The sequence below is a fragment of the Lissotriton vulgaris genome, chromosome 1_1 (assembly GCF_964263255.1).
Source record: "Lissotriton vulgaris chromosome 1_1, aLisVul1.2, whole genome shotgun sequence".
In the NCBI taxonomy this organism is placed as follows: domain Eukaryota; kingdom Metazoa; phylum Chordata; class Amphibia; order Caudata; family Salamandridae; genus Lissotriton; species Lissotriton vulgaris.
Window position 1 is genome coordinate 1,513,121,922 of NC_141685.1, and position 16,778 is coordinate 1,513,138,699.

The window sequence follows — 16,778 nt, forward strand, 5'->3', positions numbered from 1 at the left end:
ACGTTGCAAGATCAGAATATTTATTTCCTCCACCCTTGATCCCTGATTAATGTCATAATAGCAATAGTTTAACCTATATCTTAAACCCTACGCCGCAGTCAATAATATGTTGAGTTACTTCAAGTGTCTGGAAATGCACCCTGCATTCAGAGAACTCACTTCTCATTCTAGCACGTCACTTTCATGCTCACCCTGAATTCACAGCGATTACAATGCACTCACACTAATCACCATGCACTCACATCATTCACCCTCTCACCCTGCACTCGCAGTGATCACTCTGCAATCACAATGCACTTGCGTTGTTCTCCCTGTACCTCAACCTGCAGTCACGCTACTCATCTGCACTCATCCTGCACTCATGTGACACCTCATTCACCTGCCCCCTCACTGCTCAATTTGCAACTCGCTCAAACAAGCCCATCATTAACCATGCATTCTTTCATCCCACTCTGCACTTTTATCCACACTCAAATTCATATGGCCACCTCACTCACCCTGCAGTCCCTCCTCTTTCCCTACTCTCATACTGTTGCATCGCTCACCGTGCACTCACATGGGCACTCTTCTCATCCACAGAGGGCAGGGTTTTAGGGACCCCTGCTGCTCCCGGACAGGGCCAGGTAAGCTTCTAATGTGGCAGCACGTATTCCTGCGGAGTGGAAGGCCCATCACAAAGGTTGACTAGACATCTTTCTGATGTTAATTGCTGTATTTTGGTTGTACACTGGTACCGTTTTATTGTGAGCAAAAAAATGTCAAAATAATGAAGCAATTCTACCCCAAAATAACGTGGCATCACATAACATTTACATTTTCCTCTCACACAATTTAGTCAAGCCTTCCTTGTAATTTGGTCCTCACCTGCCTCGTAATTCCAGAAGCCCTGCCTACAGGTTTAGAAATGTTTGTCAGGAGGGGGTCCTTATGACTGAAAATGTTGACAGGGGGGTCTCGGCACCCAAAAGTTTGAAGACCTCTGCTCTAAGGTATCAGTACCTAACAATATGGGATCAAATGTCTTCCTCATTGTGTGCTACATATTTTTGTGTTACATATTTAACTTTGACCTTGGGGATCCCATAAGTATTACAGAATTATTGTGGTAATTGATAATTCTAATCCCAATATTCCTTATGCCTTATTTCATGCCAGTTATTTCTATAGCAGAAATCCCCATCTGAAATACACCAGGCAACGGGTGTACCCACTAACCTTTTGATTTTAGTGGGGCGGCGGATAATTACTGTTACTAAATTCTCCTGAATTACCGTGGCACTTATAATCAAGGCATAGAGCTCGATAACATCTATTGTAAATTAGGTTGGAGCTCTCCCAGCCAGGTTTTTATTGACATTAGAGTATGAATGGGTTGCTTTCTTGGTAAGGTTTGCATTGATTTTAATGTTTTAGATGTATCTCAGAAATTGCGGATGGATTGATGATGTTTTGTCTAACGAATGTTTGATAGTTTGAAATTATATTACTTTAATAATCATCATAATTAAATGAGTTATGTAAAGAGTTGTGACATGATTTTGAGTATTCTGTTCACATGAGATAGTAGCCTTGTGGTGCTTATGTAACATCGCCTAGACACCTATTTATTTAGTTAGGCAAACCCTAGTGTTATGATAGCTCACTTTCTGTGCTACTCTGCTGGACTAGTGTATTTAACCATTTGCCGAGGTATGTGCATTTTCCGGTCACCAAACGTGAATATGATCGAACCAGGCATAGACATGTTAGTATAAGGCATTTAGGAATATTATTTTGGTGTACTTAGTATTGCTGCAAGCTTTTCTTTTTGTGTCTTCATATTTATTTTTGCATTTTATTTGTTCAGATCAATGTTGGATGTACAACTGATAGCTCTGCTGCTGACCCTGTGAAATTGGAATTCTCACGAGACTTTGGAGCAACTTGGCATCTCCTTCTTCCATTGTGCTATAGCAGCAGCAGTCATGTGAGCTCTCTGTGCTCCACAGAGCATCATCCTAGCAGCACATACTATGCGGGCACCACACAGGGGTGGAGGCGAGAAGTTATTCACTTCGGAAAATTGCACCTTTGCGGGTAGGCTGCTATGCTATATAATTCCAAACTGTTTGTTATTTATTGCTTTCTTGTTGCTGTATTGTCACCTCCATGTTTCATGAATGGGACAAACCTTTGAGCTGGTGATAGAGCATTGGCTACCATTCTGGCCACGTTGTGCTTTGCAGTGAGCCGTTTGTGCTCTTTACTGAGTTTCCACATGCCATTGTTTTGAGTAACCAATGAGCCTTAACAACCATGTTTCTTAACTTCACTAGAAGATTCCTATAGACACCACTCTTTTGTCAGTCAGAGCCTTCAGTGTCGTAAACAGCCTCCAGACAACATAAAAACCCCACTGGGAACACCAACAACTAACATTAATATAGATCCATGTATGCATAATATACAAACATCCATTCAGTAAGAGTGGCGTTTCTACATTAGTTGGTTCCGATTATAAACAATTATAACCGTATACGTTAATTACAGAAAGTTAGAGAACCTTTTAGAGAGAACAGGAAAAGTAAGTTTCAAAGGGCAAACAGCGGCGGAAGAAAAAAATTAAAAAGAAAGAAAGCAAAGAAAGAAAAAAGAGAGAAAGAATAGGAATGAAAAGATGTATAAGATAATGGTAGTGAACAATGTAGGGCTGGTGGGATGATGGCAAACTGTGGCAGAGGAGACACCACTCTTCCCTAATACTAAGAAGTAAATTACTGGATGTCAAGTACTGGGCACTGAGAGGGTCTGTTCAGTGCTCTTGTAGACTGGTCTTGATGTATCAGCATATTTTTCATCTTTACCCTTCACTGATGTAGACTTACTCAAACTGGTTGCCTGTGCCCCCATAAATGACTTACTCTGTAGTTGCAAGACACCAAAGATCTGAGTGAGGAAAAGATGAGAAAATTCTTGTGTGACAACCATGCATACAAAAGAAAGTAAAGCTTAGGTAAATCTGAGTTACATTATTTTAAGAACATTTCTCAATTGGAAAAAAGCAGCCCAATTGTTTTGAATGCATTGTAGCAGCATAGTAAATGTTGTTCCCAACACTGATTGATTCTCTCTGCCCATTGCATTGCGGATGATAACTAGAAGATAAAACGGGTTCTGTTTCAACTGCCTTAAACAAATCTCTCCAAAAACTTGATAGATTTTGAGTATCTTTGTCAAAGATTATAGTATTGGGAAATTCATGAAGATTGAAAATATCAATAACTGGATGGACCCAAATATTCTAATGGGGAGGAAAGTCCTGGGGGCGAGAAGAAAAATGGGCAGGTCACAATGTTGCCTTCTCCCTAACTTTGCACCAAAACCATAATCAAGCTTTACCAGACTAACCAAAGGAACTCACTTATGAGATTTGTCCCTTTGTTAGAAGTGTTTTGTTGTTTCGTACCCAGTCGCCTGACTTATGTTGGACATTGGATTGAGTTATTCACAAAAAAAAAATATTTGTGCCCTTCCCCCCCTCACCCTCAGTTGCCTTCCTCCTTCAAACCACATTGAAACTATGTCATCTAAACTCTTTCAACATAGGAAGTTTTTGATGTTAATTGTCAAAAATTAGTCACATAAGTCAAATATTCAAACACCTTCAAAGCTGATGGGAAGACTTCCTAACATTTTCAATATGCATCTGAGTTAGCTACTAACCTAGTTGCCCAAGCCAATGCTGATCCAGTAAGGCAACTAATCAGATAACTAACTTTGGCTTGATCTTAACTGAACTGTGCAAGGCAAAATCAAGATGCACCATATAAAAAATCCAAAAACTGTATTAAAAAAACATGGATGTCTGCAGACTGTGGCACCAAGGGCTGCCTATACACTGACTTCTCAAGGCTCAATTGTTGTAACTCTTGCACCAGGGTCATGCCATGATCCATAGTACTACAAAATGAAAAAAGTCGGTGGTGACGCAATCTGTCAAGAACTGAATGCTGTCATGTAGGAGCCTGCCTAGCACAGGTCTCCAGCCCTGTGTCTCTGTGACAGTGAGACAGTGCAGGGAGCAGCCTGGGTCGAAATGGTCTGACCCGGGGCAGTCGTGAGTGTTGAGTTCTCAGAGCTGGCAACCCCTGATCCCCTAGTCCTCCCACTGTGTACTGCTTCTACCTCCTGCCCCTCCATCTGGGTTCCCCTACCCTCAATTTGGGAGCAGTACCCACAGAAACCAGCGCCTTCAAGGTGCCCTGGGTGACTACCCCCCCCCCCCCCAGCTCTCTGGACACTTGGAGCTTCCTCCATTGGACGGTCTTTTGGTACAGGCCAGGTTCCTTTGTTTGTCCCTCAACTGGGAGCAATACAAGCATCAGGGTTAGAAATGGGGCATCCTGGGTTTCCACCCACCATAACCTTCCCTCCTGTCTTTAGAAGGGGCAGGGACCCTTCCCCAATCACACACTACACTGGGGCCTGTCTGGGTCACTGTGTACCTCCCCTGACTGGGTTGGGTGGACCCCAGACCACCCTCCCTATGATCACTCCCCAATGCCTTACCAGACACTTCGATTATAATGCAGAGGTCAGCCTCCTTTTCAAGTTCCCTGGGATCAATAAGCCTACACTAGACCAGGTGTTGGTGTAAATCTGTAAAACTATGACTGAACATATTCTCTCTGGCAATCACATTGTACAGCCTCTCATGGGTGTTTACCTTAGTACCCTTCACCCAACCATCCAGTGCCTTACACAAGTAATCCACAATATCGCCCCAGGACTGATGAGACAGTTCCTGAGTGCCCCTGAACCTCAACCTGTATTTTTCTGGGGTGAGACCATATTTCTTGACAGTGGTCTCCTTCATTTGGGGATAGCTCATCCTCTCCCCCTTCCCTAGGGCCAGTAGGGTGCCCCTCCCCTCCTTGGGGGCATGCCTCCAGTGGCTAACTCCCCAATCCTCCTCATGGACCTATGCATCTCTAGAGCTACTTCATATGCCTCAAACCACCTGTCTCTGTCACACCCCACAACAAAGTCAGGCACTATGTCCATAGGTATGTGGATCCTTCCTTCACCATTGAATAGTGTATTTTCACTGCCACAATTCCTGCTAAACTCGGACAGCTGTTTTGCCTTCAAGTCTAACTCTTTTTTAGACAGTTTGTGAGCCAACAATTTTCTTCTTCCCTCCAAGGCTCTCTCTGTCTCAGCTTTTCTCTCCTCTGCTGAGCCATTTTCAGCCTCGGCTCTTCTCTCCCCTCCAGCCAGTCTGGGAAGCTGGAGCTTTAGGTCTCTCTCAAGCTGTCTGTCTTTCTTTTCTTTAGGAGACAGGGCACACCCTTCCAGCACCAGATCCGCAGGGGACCCAACCTCTGTGGGGCCTCCTCTCTCCTCTAGCGTTACAGCCACTTCATATCCCTCCTCTTCCTCCTCCTTCTCTGTGCCATCACTCTCTTGGTCCTCTGGGGGGTGTTGCATACCAGCTTTAGTGGACCCCTTCTTCACGGTCATCCCCCTCTCCTTGCATAATTCTTGATCTCATCAACAATGTAGCTCTCCAAATTGAGGAACACAAATTTCATCTTTGCAGGTGAAGCCACAAGCACAAACAGGTAAAGTAAGGTCGAATTTGAAAAAAGAGAAAAGACCAATCAAAAAAATGTAATCTCTAATTGGTCTCAGATTATTTATCTCTGTTTTTTTGTGTAACACAAAACTACTGTACCACACTGCACAAGCGCAAGTCCACATCTTCACCACTGATCACCAATGTGAGAAATGGGTTACTGATCAAGGAGGGATGAAACCCTACTCAAGCAGCAATCACAATCCCTGTCAGGGTGAGGCACAAGCAAACCCCAAATCACCCTGAGTTTAACTGTTTGGTAGCTTGGCACAGAGCAGTCAGGCTTAACTTAGATGTAATGTGTAAAGTGTTAATGCAGCACTTCAAACCAGAATAAAGTGAAAACACATCACAAGAAAAATCCCACACCAATTTGGAAAAATAGAGGAAAATTTAATAAATATATCTTATAAAGACATATAGCCCCAGATTCCTTAATTTAAAATTATCCACAGACGTCATACTGGATCTTGACATTTTTAGTAGTACCGTTCCGCATCGGTTGGTGGCATTGTTCGGCTCCGCATGGGTATTGTCCATGCCGGGAGTGGTGTACGCAGCAACTATATAGGCGTCACCTCAGCACGATGATGTCATTTATTTCCTTTCCACATCAGATAGTGCAGATCCTTGAAGAGCTACCCTCCAGCCACTTTTTGACTGCAATTTTTTGACATTTTGTCTCCCAAGAAACTTGCTGGTTTCACACTATGTAGCACATGTCACAGACAGATGTCTGTCACAGATGGATGTCTGTGACAGACTCCCTCTTGGTCTGCCTTAGTGGGTTGAGAAAAAACATGACTTGAAGGCCTGTTAGTATTGCGGCACCATGCACCCAAAGGTGCTGAGGGAGCACTCTCTCAAACTCCTCACCACCCATCATCGGATAACCCGGAGATGATCAAGATCCCGGTTGTGTGGAAGGTCCTGGGACTGCTCACGGTGCCGGGCTAAGACGTTGTCAGGTAAGTTGTCAAAGAGCTCTTTGAATTCTCTGGGCCTGTCCAAATTTTCGGACGAGATGAAGGAGAGTCTGCATTCCAGGCCTGTGTCTCCATGGAGCCCCAACCAGGTTTGGCTCTGCACTTCCCCAATTTTCCCAGAGCCGGAGCAAGCCCGGCCCTTCTTCTTGAGTTCTATGAGGCCTTGGACCTCATTTCTGGGCAGCCCTCGGCCACATGAGTTCAGGAGAGTCGCCTACTGGATTCCTTCTTGCAGGTGTGCCCTCGGCACCAGTCAAACCCCATTGATCAGGTGTTAGGTCCAAGGCAGCTCTCACTTGTAGATGCTTTTCATGTTTAGTGGAGCTCCAGCCTCCTGTACGCCTTTCTACCAATGCCACTCCTGCCCAAAATTCTCAAGAAGATCAGGAATGACCCGGTCTAAGTCATTCTTGTGGCTATGACAGGACATGGAGAGTCTGGTATCCAGAGCTTGAGCATCAGTCCTCCAGTCAACTGGCCTCTTGTTGAGAATCTTCTGTTGCAACAGCAGTGGAGGGTACTGCACCTGTGCTGGCACACTCTCTGCCTTCATGCATGGAGATTGAAGGGTGACCGTTGAAAGCCTTGGCCCTTTCTCTTGAAGTCTGATTTTATTCTGGCAGCCAAACGTTCCTCCACCAAATCAGTATACGCCTACCAGTGGGACATATTTGTAGAATGGTGTGTCAAAAACCATTGACCCCCTGTCTGCTCCTCTTTCTCAGTTCCTAATATTTGTTCTTTCTTTGGCCCAGCAGGGCTCTGCTCTGAGCATAGTTAAGGGCTATCTTTCAATCATTTCTGCATTTTTGTAGTTGGTGGACCAACCTTCTTTATTTAAGTCACCTGTTGTGATGTTGTTCCTCAAAGGTTTGCAACACATGTTACCCCCAAGCCATTCATTATGCACCAGTGGAACTTGAACCTGATTACTACTTTCCTGATGTGTGCTCCTTTTGAGCCATTACACAACTGCCCTCTTCAGTTATTAACCATCAAAACTGCCTTTTTAGTGGCCAATATGTCTGCCAGGAGGGTCAGAGAGTTTCAGTCTCTCTCCGTGCACCTGCCTAACACTACTTTATATCCTGACAAAGTGATGCTTTGAACATGTGCCTCCTTCCTTCCGAAGGTAGTCCCACTTTTCCAGATGATCACCCTGCCTACCTTTTGTGTCCTGCCGCATGAGGAAGGACTCCATTGTCTGGATCCTAAAAAATCCAATCAGGAGAACCTAAGATATGCAATTTGAAAGATGTAAGTGAAAATAGCTCCCAAAAAACACAAAGTGCCATTTGTGGCTTTCTGGTCGTGCGGGACCAGGAGAAAGTCACAAGTTCAGTTCAACTGTGATGTAGCGTGAGTCCAGGATAGTCCAGCTGAAAAATTTCTTCTCAGTCCAGTGGAAAGAGTCCCGTTCGCAAGGAGCAAAGAAGCGTCGCAGACGGTCATCAGTGTGTCGTGGGCAGTCGTTGCTGTAGCAAGAAGATTTGGGTGTTGACGCTGGCGGGCAACAGCTTTATGTTTGCACTCTCCATTAGCGGTCGATATTGCAGCGCAAAGAATTGGGTTATCCGAACTATGCATTGGCAGGCTCTATGAGTGACAAGGTTTTGGCACCAACAGGTCTGTTGGTGGTCGCAAAGGGCCCTGATATTTCAATTCAGCCTCTCTGAGACTACACCAAGTGTGCAGGACCTGAAAGGCACCACTTGGGGGTCAGGGTCTTGCTCCACCTGGATGTAGGTGCTGATACAGTTGATTGGGAGCCTGCTATGCCTGCTATGCCCCTTTGGCTCGGAACCCGAGGAAAGCAGACTAGTTTTTGGAGTCACCCTGGGAGTCCTGGGTTCAGGTGCAGGTCCAAATCCCTCTCGCTCAGACAAGAGGGCAGCAGGGCAGCAGTCCAGCACGTCCTTCTTCCTGGCAGAGTATCCGTAGGTCCAGAAGTGTACTGAAGAGTTGTTGTGTGAAGCCCAATATTTATCACTGGCCCTTCCTTTGAAGTGGGAGCTGCTTCTAGTGGTTTACCTTTGAAGTCCACAGGCATTTTGCCTTCAGTGTCTTGACTCCAGACTAACTACAGGGGGTATGCAGGCCTTTGTGTGGAGGCAGGATACAGCCTCTTCAAGTGTAAGTAGGGCCGTACCCATCTCAGCCTTGAAATCCTGCCAGTGATGGCCCTTACAGGCACACCTAAGCTCTCTATTGTGTCTGGCTGTCTAGGAGGAATACACAAAGCCCAAGTCTCAGCTACATCCCGTCACGTCACCCAGAGACTGACTGCAGGTACTAAATGGCTAAGGCAGCAAAATGCCAACTTTTGAAAAAAGTAGAATTTCTCAAAATTGAAATTTGAAATCTGTCTTTACCATAAGAGAGGATTTTTCATTATAATTCCAAAGACACCAAACATGAATTGTTCCCATTTGGAAGTTACAGCTTATTACATGTAATAAGGTAACTCCAATGTTATCCTATGAGAGAGGTAGGCCTTGCAGTAGTGAAACATGAGTTTTAGAATTTTTCAGTATCAGGACATGTAAAACTCAAAAGAACATGTCCAACTTTTTAAATGCATTGCATCCATCAGGGCTGTCCAGGGCCTACCTTAGGGGTGACTTATATGTGTTAACCACATGGCTGCTGGGCGTTTCCCCCCCCCTGTGCTGGAAAATGCCATTTTAGTGGCACCATGACGAGCTCAGCTCGTCATCAGCACACAACACCCGTGAGTGATGACGAGCTGAGCTCATCATCAGCATCAAAAGGGTTAAAAACTGAATTTTTAAGTCTGCAAAAAGGTTTATTCTGCCAGGTCAAAATGGTAGTTTAAAACTGCTCACACACGCTGCAATGGTAAACCTGAGACATGCTAAAGGGCTACCTAAGGGGATGGCATAATACGTGCTGCAGACCCACTAGTAGCATTTAATTTAAAGGGCCTGGGCACAATTCTACCATGTATTAAGGAGAGATCACAATTACTTTACCACTAGTTAGCAGTGGTAAAGTTTGCAGAGTCCTAAAAGCCAACAAAAGCGAGTTTAGAAAACAGGAGGGTTGAAGGCAAAACGTTTGGGGATGACCCTGCAGAAAGGCCCATGTCCAACACCCTTCTATTACTTGTTGACTGTAAGCTTGCATTTCACCTTGTATAGCGCACCACTGCCATTTTGGCTATACAAATACCTCATCTATACATACATCCTTAATATAAAAAACATGCACTTGTCAGGTCACTTGCTGGTCGCATTAGCTCTCTAGGTATAACAAAACTCCCAACATACTGAAGGGTAGCCACCTGTATTAAACCTCTAACTCCCAAGATTTCCCCTAGACTTGCAAAGAATTTGACATTGACTGAATGTCCTATCTTAGAATAATCTGGCTTGAGAAACTTTACTAACAGCTCAGTGAATTCACACTATGCATTATTCTAAACAAACCAATGTGAACTGTGTCAAATATTACATTTAGCAAGTTCTCAACCTCCCAAAGAAATTGTTTTGCATTATCCATCGAATCTTTAGTTAGGTCACTCTAAGATCAGTGCCTCACTTCAGTGGAACATGGACCCAAAGCAGCCTCTTCTTTGCCGAAATAACCCCCCTTGGGCTCCTAATACAAGAAACTTTAAATTATAAGTAAGTATTTGAACAATGCAATCCCTACAACCATCACAAAGCACTAATTTACCTGGATCTATGATTATGCCCAAGTCATTAATACCTCTGGTGTCTAGGGAAATGTTCTAAATGCTTTCTAATGATAAGAAGCAAAAGATGCAACACCCCAACCTAAATCACCACTACAGATCCAACATGAACCCCCTTCTCTTCAAAAATCTGCTGAAAGATGTATTTCCACCCAACTCTAAAACCACTTGTAAAGACAAAACTTGTTTTAGTGTTTGTTCATTGTTGCCTAACTTTGGCCCTTCCCAATACTCAAAATGACCAGAATAAGTAGGGTGAACATTTTGATGCCATGCATTCTTTAGCTATGAAAGTGGGCTGTGTGGGCCAAGACAGAGATGCTATGGGTTAAATACAACTTTCCAGTAGTACTCCAGACAGGGAAAATATCTGGTAATCTGGTTGTGGGACATTGTATTCCTATTTTCTTATTTAGACTAACACACAAGGTTCTAATATTTACTGGGAACAGCTGCAGTAATACTGGGGGAGTCATGGTAATTCTGCATGTGATATCTTATTTAGAGCTGCCAATTTAAAATTAAGTACATTTTATGTTTCCAGGTCTGCAAGGTTCCGATGGCACCAGGGCTTCTACACAACCGTTTCCCAGCCTGTGACTTGGGCTATTGATAATGTGTACATTGGCCTCCAGTGTGAGGACATGTGCAGTGGGCACGGAAGCTGCACTAATGGGACCAAGTGCCTGTGTGATCCTGGATATTCTGGCCCAACCTGCAGAGTGAGCACCAAGAATCCTGACTTCTTGAAGGACGATTTCGAAGGTAAGCCTTTTCTCTTAAATATATTCAACTATAAAGGACACCTAACCAGATTGATGTACTGGGAGCAGTATATTATAGGATGTACCAGCATTCTTCTTTTTAGAAAACCCTGTGACAAACTACAGGGTCGACAAAGGATGCCACCAGTTTGCAGTTACCACAACACAATCACAAATGCACGAAAATTGATTGTTGTGTTATGTCCCAGACAGTCAGATGTGGCAGGCATTCGCCCCCCCCCCCCCTCCCCACACACACACAAACCCACTACAGTGCATGGGTAAACTTGATGTTTATTGTATTGTATTGTAATTGCATTTATATAGCGCTTACTACCCCTAAAAAGGCGTTGAAGCGCTTTTTCGGCGAGTAGCACGCTACTCCGGGACCCATAGATGATTAGTGTTGAATTAGTATAGTGAAACAAAGGCAAGCATACAGTCAGTGAGTGATAGGAGAGGTAGCTGGTTATTGGATTCTTACTGTATTGTTATGTAGTGCTCTTTAAAGAGCTGTGTTTTCAACTCTGTCCGAATTCTTGGTCCTTACAGATACAGGAATGTTGTTTCAGATCCTGGGTGCATAGTTTAAAAAGCCTCAGTGCTTTGTGTTTTTTCTTTGTTACACTTTTTAGGCCCTCAGTATGAGCTAGGCTTGGGGTAAAGAGCTCATGGATTTACCAACTCGTCTGATTATGAGATAACTGCATGTGATATTTACAACACGCAGAAAGTGGTAAATAACACCCAATTACATGTATGAGAGGTAATTGAAAACTAGTGGAAACTACCACCTTAAAATAATTCCATGTCAAAAGCAGGTGGTAAAAATTCCTGAAAGTGTGGGGAAAGTAAGAAAAGCTGTAAAACAATACAGACAAAACAAGACTAGGACTCTATTTCAAAAGATACACAGGCCATGCACTATTTGAGCTGAAAAAATGAAATCACACGTATCTGCCTACAGGGCCAGAACAAAATGAACAGTCGTGGGCAGGTGCTCTCACAAGTTGATTGCAGCAGCTCACATTTCCATTCCGCAGTACACCACCATGGATGCAGCACTGCTAGGGCACCATAACATTCTATGGCAACTCCATTTTCTGCTAAATTAAACCATGCTGCTTGAGGATGGAAACCAGATTACCAAACAAAGACCTCTAATGGAGCAACAACACAGGATGAGGCTGGAGCTATAGATATAATTGAATCAGTTTGAGATCCAGAGGGTATACAGGCTTGGTATGAGCACCAAATAAAACAAGCATTGGCAAAGCCAAAATGTCTCACCTTTTGGACCTTATAAGTGTTTAGCCATGCAATAGTTGATGTTTTTGCACCAAAGACATTGTGCTGGATAACTAAACACTTATAAGGTCCCAAAGGCGAGACCTATTGGATATGCCAATGCTTGTTGGCTTAGCATCTCTCTTGGCAGTGGAAATTCTCAATGTTCTGACCTTCCAAAGGTGAAGATAGCCAGTTGTACATCCTGCTTACCGCAGCGTTCACCGGTAATTAGGAAGGAGAAGTCCAGTGCGCACATCCAGTATCCTGACCCTGAACACACCCACATACGCACATGCCTCTTGTACAAAGTGGCGTTTCAAGGCTTCCAACATATCGTAGGGATACAGGATTGCAGGACACGGAGGTGGGTGAAAGACCTTCACTGGTGCCTGCAATGCGGCTTACGCTGCCCAGAAATCTACAAGAATAGTTTCTGGAAATGTTTGTTAAAGGGAAATAAGCATAAAAAATATATGGTTTTCAGAGACGCATTTGATAGAACCTACACACAGCCTGTGGAAGATATTTCACACAAGCAGCAGGAATGACCCTCTTCAGCGGAGTCTTTCAAACCGCATAATTAGGGCAAGACAACTGCTAAGAAAAGGAATGCATTCCACAAAGCATATAATACTTTTTAAAATCTTCCCTAGGCAAACTTCATTTTGCATAATGGCAAGTGAGAGGGTGTACATCCACCTCTAATAACCACTAGGAGACATTCAACTTATCCCAAAGTGGGCATGCCTTTCATTTGTATTCCTTCATACCATGGGTCTGTGTGCAATACCAACTGTAGAAATGAGCAGCCCATTTGTTGCCTGTTCTGACCTGTCAGTTTGTCAGTCATCTTTAATTGGTCTACGTTTCTGCTGCAAAGCGCGTAATTTCAAATGGTGCTTTAAACACACTTACTGTAATTTGAGGAACCAGCTTGAAGTACTTCATCTTCCTTTGTATCCTTTGTATCCTTATTATCTGTATAGAAACGGGGTTAACACTCAAAACAAGCATTACTTTTTCCTAATGCGATGTGTACACTTGCATTTCTGTCATACAGTGTGATTAGTAATTTCTAGGCAGTTTTTTCCATTTGTAGTTCAAAATAGGCTCTGCAGCAGAAACAAGAGTGCAGTGTCCTTCATCTGTTTGTAGGAGTCAGCAAAGAGCACTAAACTGTTTTGCTATATAGAATTAGTCGGACACGGTTTGTACAGCAGCAGTACTGTAGTGGGGAGGGGGGTGGGGTAAGGTGCACATTTAAAAACAGCGCCGAAAAATATTGTGTTGCTTGTACTATAAATTCACTTCAGTATTGCTCTATAGCTGAAACAACTACCACCATTTCCAGAAAAGATACAGTACCTAAAAATACAGACCTCCTACAGTACATTAAACATCACGGCTGGTTTTCCGAGCTGTCCCTAGTATTGTATAATAATTTGATGAGTATCTCAACAGAACTGTATGATCACCCACAAGTATCTTTACCTTGCCTAAAACTTACCAGAAGTCATAAACATATTCCAGCTTCCTCAAAAACTGGGTGTGATAATACTGACCAGAATAACGTGTGATGCCATACTGCTGACAGAATCTGCACCACATACATGTGCATAATGTATCATACACAGGGCACAGTCATTATATGGGAACGTAGTGGTGGATGGTAACAGAAAAACCAAGCTATAAGGGAGAAGGTGGGGAATCAAACATTAAAAGACAAACACAAAGACAAACACAAAGCTGAAAAAAAGCACTGCCTAGGAGAGACCTAAAAATGCTATTGCTGCACGCATCGGAAAACGTCAGCACTTACAGTGAAGCAGGCAGCAGGAGTCTAGGAATGCGGGCACGCATAGGAAAATGTCAGCACTTACAGCGATGCAGGCAGCAGGTGTCTAGGAATGCGAGCATGCACCACTTAACAACACGTACTGAAAAAAGTTTGCGGACGCGAAAGTGAAAGCGAAACAAATGGCAAACTGCGTGCCGCTGTTCACTCCCACAAGGTGGATGCCTGGCATGCACAAGCTGCTGAAAAGAGCTGACTGATTCCAAAAGGTCATCTCCTACAGCAGCGCATGCGCACTGCGTAGGCAAGACCTACAAATATTTTCATCATTACGGATGCCCTGGAGCCCAACACAAGGATCCACTGCCATCCTCTTTCCTGGAGCTGCTAGCATGGCTAGAATTCTTTACATCAGGCATGACACAGTACACTGTACGATTGGCACATGGCTTTTCTCAGTCAACCTTCAACAGAATACTCTGATAAGTGATGGATACCTTGGAGAGAGTGATATGGCAGCATATAACGTTTCCATTGAACTCCTACATAGCCAATGCCCAAAAAGCAAGCCTATAAACTGCAGCAGGATTTCCTGACATCCTAGGGTCAAATGATTGTATTTGTGTACACATGGTGGTCTCACACGTAGGCAGCATATGCAGCAATCTTAAAAGAAAGCACACTATTAATGTGCAAATGGTGTGTGATAAGGGCTTGTGTATAACGAACTGCCATGTTAGGTGCCCTGGTTCAAACCACAATGGCATGATCCTGCAGAGAATCAACATCCGTAATAATATGGTCACATTACCTCAATGTAATACCCAGACAAATCAACCCTTCGCCATCAACATTATAATGCATTATGATTGTTGTAGTCCAATCTCAATACATGACAGCAGTACCAATAGAGTTGTTAGCTTCTTTGGCAGCACATACATGGATCATTTAGAATATGTGTAACAAATTAGTCCCTTGTCACAATCATTAATCTCAGCCAAGCCAACTATTTAACGGCCATATATACTTCCATTACAACTCTCATATCTCTTACCTTGGATTCCTCCCACCTTGAGCCCTACTGTTTTGTATCCCACTCTGACATGTTGAGAATGGTCATAAATTGTTCTTCCCACAGGTTGAAGTACAGTTGGTGGGAAACTACCACCAGGCGCCATGCTTTAGTGCTTGTGCATGGTAACTCACATATGTACCTGGCATTTTAAGTTTTGGATCCTCCTATTAATGTTCTCAATATCTTATGGACATGTTGATACAGTATTTATTTTGGCAGTTATTTGTTTTTACAGGCAAATTCGTTTTTGTTTTACTGGTATTTTCAGCATGAGATGGCACATTAGATGGTCATAGTATCTTAACAGTTCCTTAGTCTGGACCTTGAGCGCAGTATCCATAAACATGTACTTCTTCCCCTTCTAGGTCCATGATGGAAGAGTTTGGCAGGTTTCTTATTCTGATGATTGAGTGATATCAGAGGATGGCAACGTATTCTGTTTGTCTTGTTTCAAGGTGCTTTGTCCACAAAAAAGGAATGCCTGTGCACTCCTCCCACACAGGAAGAAGTTGTTGGTGTACTTTGGTGGTGTCCTGAGGCCTCTCTATGTGTTGCTCTGGCTGTTTCCTCTCTCTAGGGATTAATTCCCAAACTACATGAACTCCCAATGCCTTCAAATGAGCACTTCCTGATGTTTTATTAATCTACAATTTATCTGCTGCAGTAAATATCACACAGTCGGTATTTAACACATGCAATAAATACAGATTCAGTGGTACACAAAAAAACTCATAATCAATGTTATTTCATACATGTGTTAATTACTGAACCAATCCGAATTAGTATTTATCCAGTGTTTGTACCACCAAACGCATTACCAAGGCCTTAGTCTCCAGTATTTTCTAGATTTCCTAGATTTTTGAAGGCTAAATGGGGAGGTAGAGCATTTTCCATCTTGGCTCAAAAACTTTGGAACTCCCTCCCTCTGGAGCTCTCCAGCCAGTCTTCTTTGGTGGTTTTTAGGAAGCGCCTGAAGACCTGGCTTTTCTCTCAGGCATATTAGCAGCTCCGCCCCTAACGGTATTTTGATTTAGCAGTTGGTAGTTTTGGACTTCTGTGTGTCTGTCTTTGCGCCTTGATGCCCCTTGGGGCTAAGTTTGCGCGTTATAAAACGCCTTTCATTCATTCATTATGATTGTGCCCTGATTGTAGCCTGGATATGGGTGTGCCGAGAGCCACCATAGATGGTGTGCTTGTCTGCAGTATAAATTGGGGTGCTGATCATGATGGCTTTTTAAATTTTACAGCCTGTTTTGAAAATGGTGCATGTCAGCAAGGGGAGCCAATGAAGTACTATGCTGTTGGGGTTGATGTAATCACGTATAGGTTGGCCCTGGATGAGATATGCTGGGGTGTTTAGGTTGCCCTTAATGGGCGACAGTGTGGAGTCTGATGGGCCACAGAGCAGGGTGTTACCACCATCCATATACAAGAGCACGAGGCTAGAACAGCAGTTCTGAAGTTACTGTGTGGAAGAAACAATTTCACCTACTTTAGAAAAGAGGGATGGTATAAAGCTGTATTTGTGTTTTT

At 43.5% G+C, this 16,778-nt stretch overlaps 1 protein-coding gene across 1 annotated transcript in view; it reads left to right on the forward strand.

The window, feature by feature from the left end:
* The window catches only part of RELN (reelin), a 1,675,658-nt gene that overhangs the window by 1,456,478 nt on the left and 202,402 nt on the right, over window positions 1–16,778 (forward strand). The window contains exons 41-42 of the mRNA XM_086967429.1: window positions 1,847–2,076; window positions 10,866–11,086. Of these exons, the coding sequence (XP_086823555.1) occupies window positions 1,847–2,076; window positions 10,866–11,086 (451 nt within the window). The remainder of the gene's footprint in view (window positions 1–1,846; window positions 2,077–10,865; window positions 11,087–16,778) is intronic.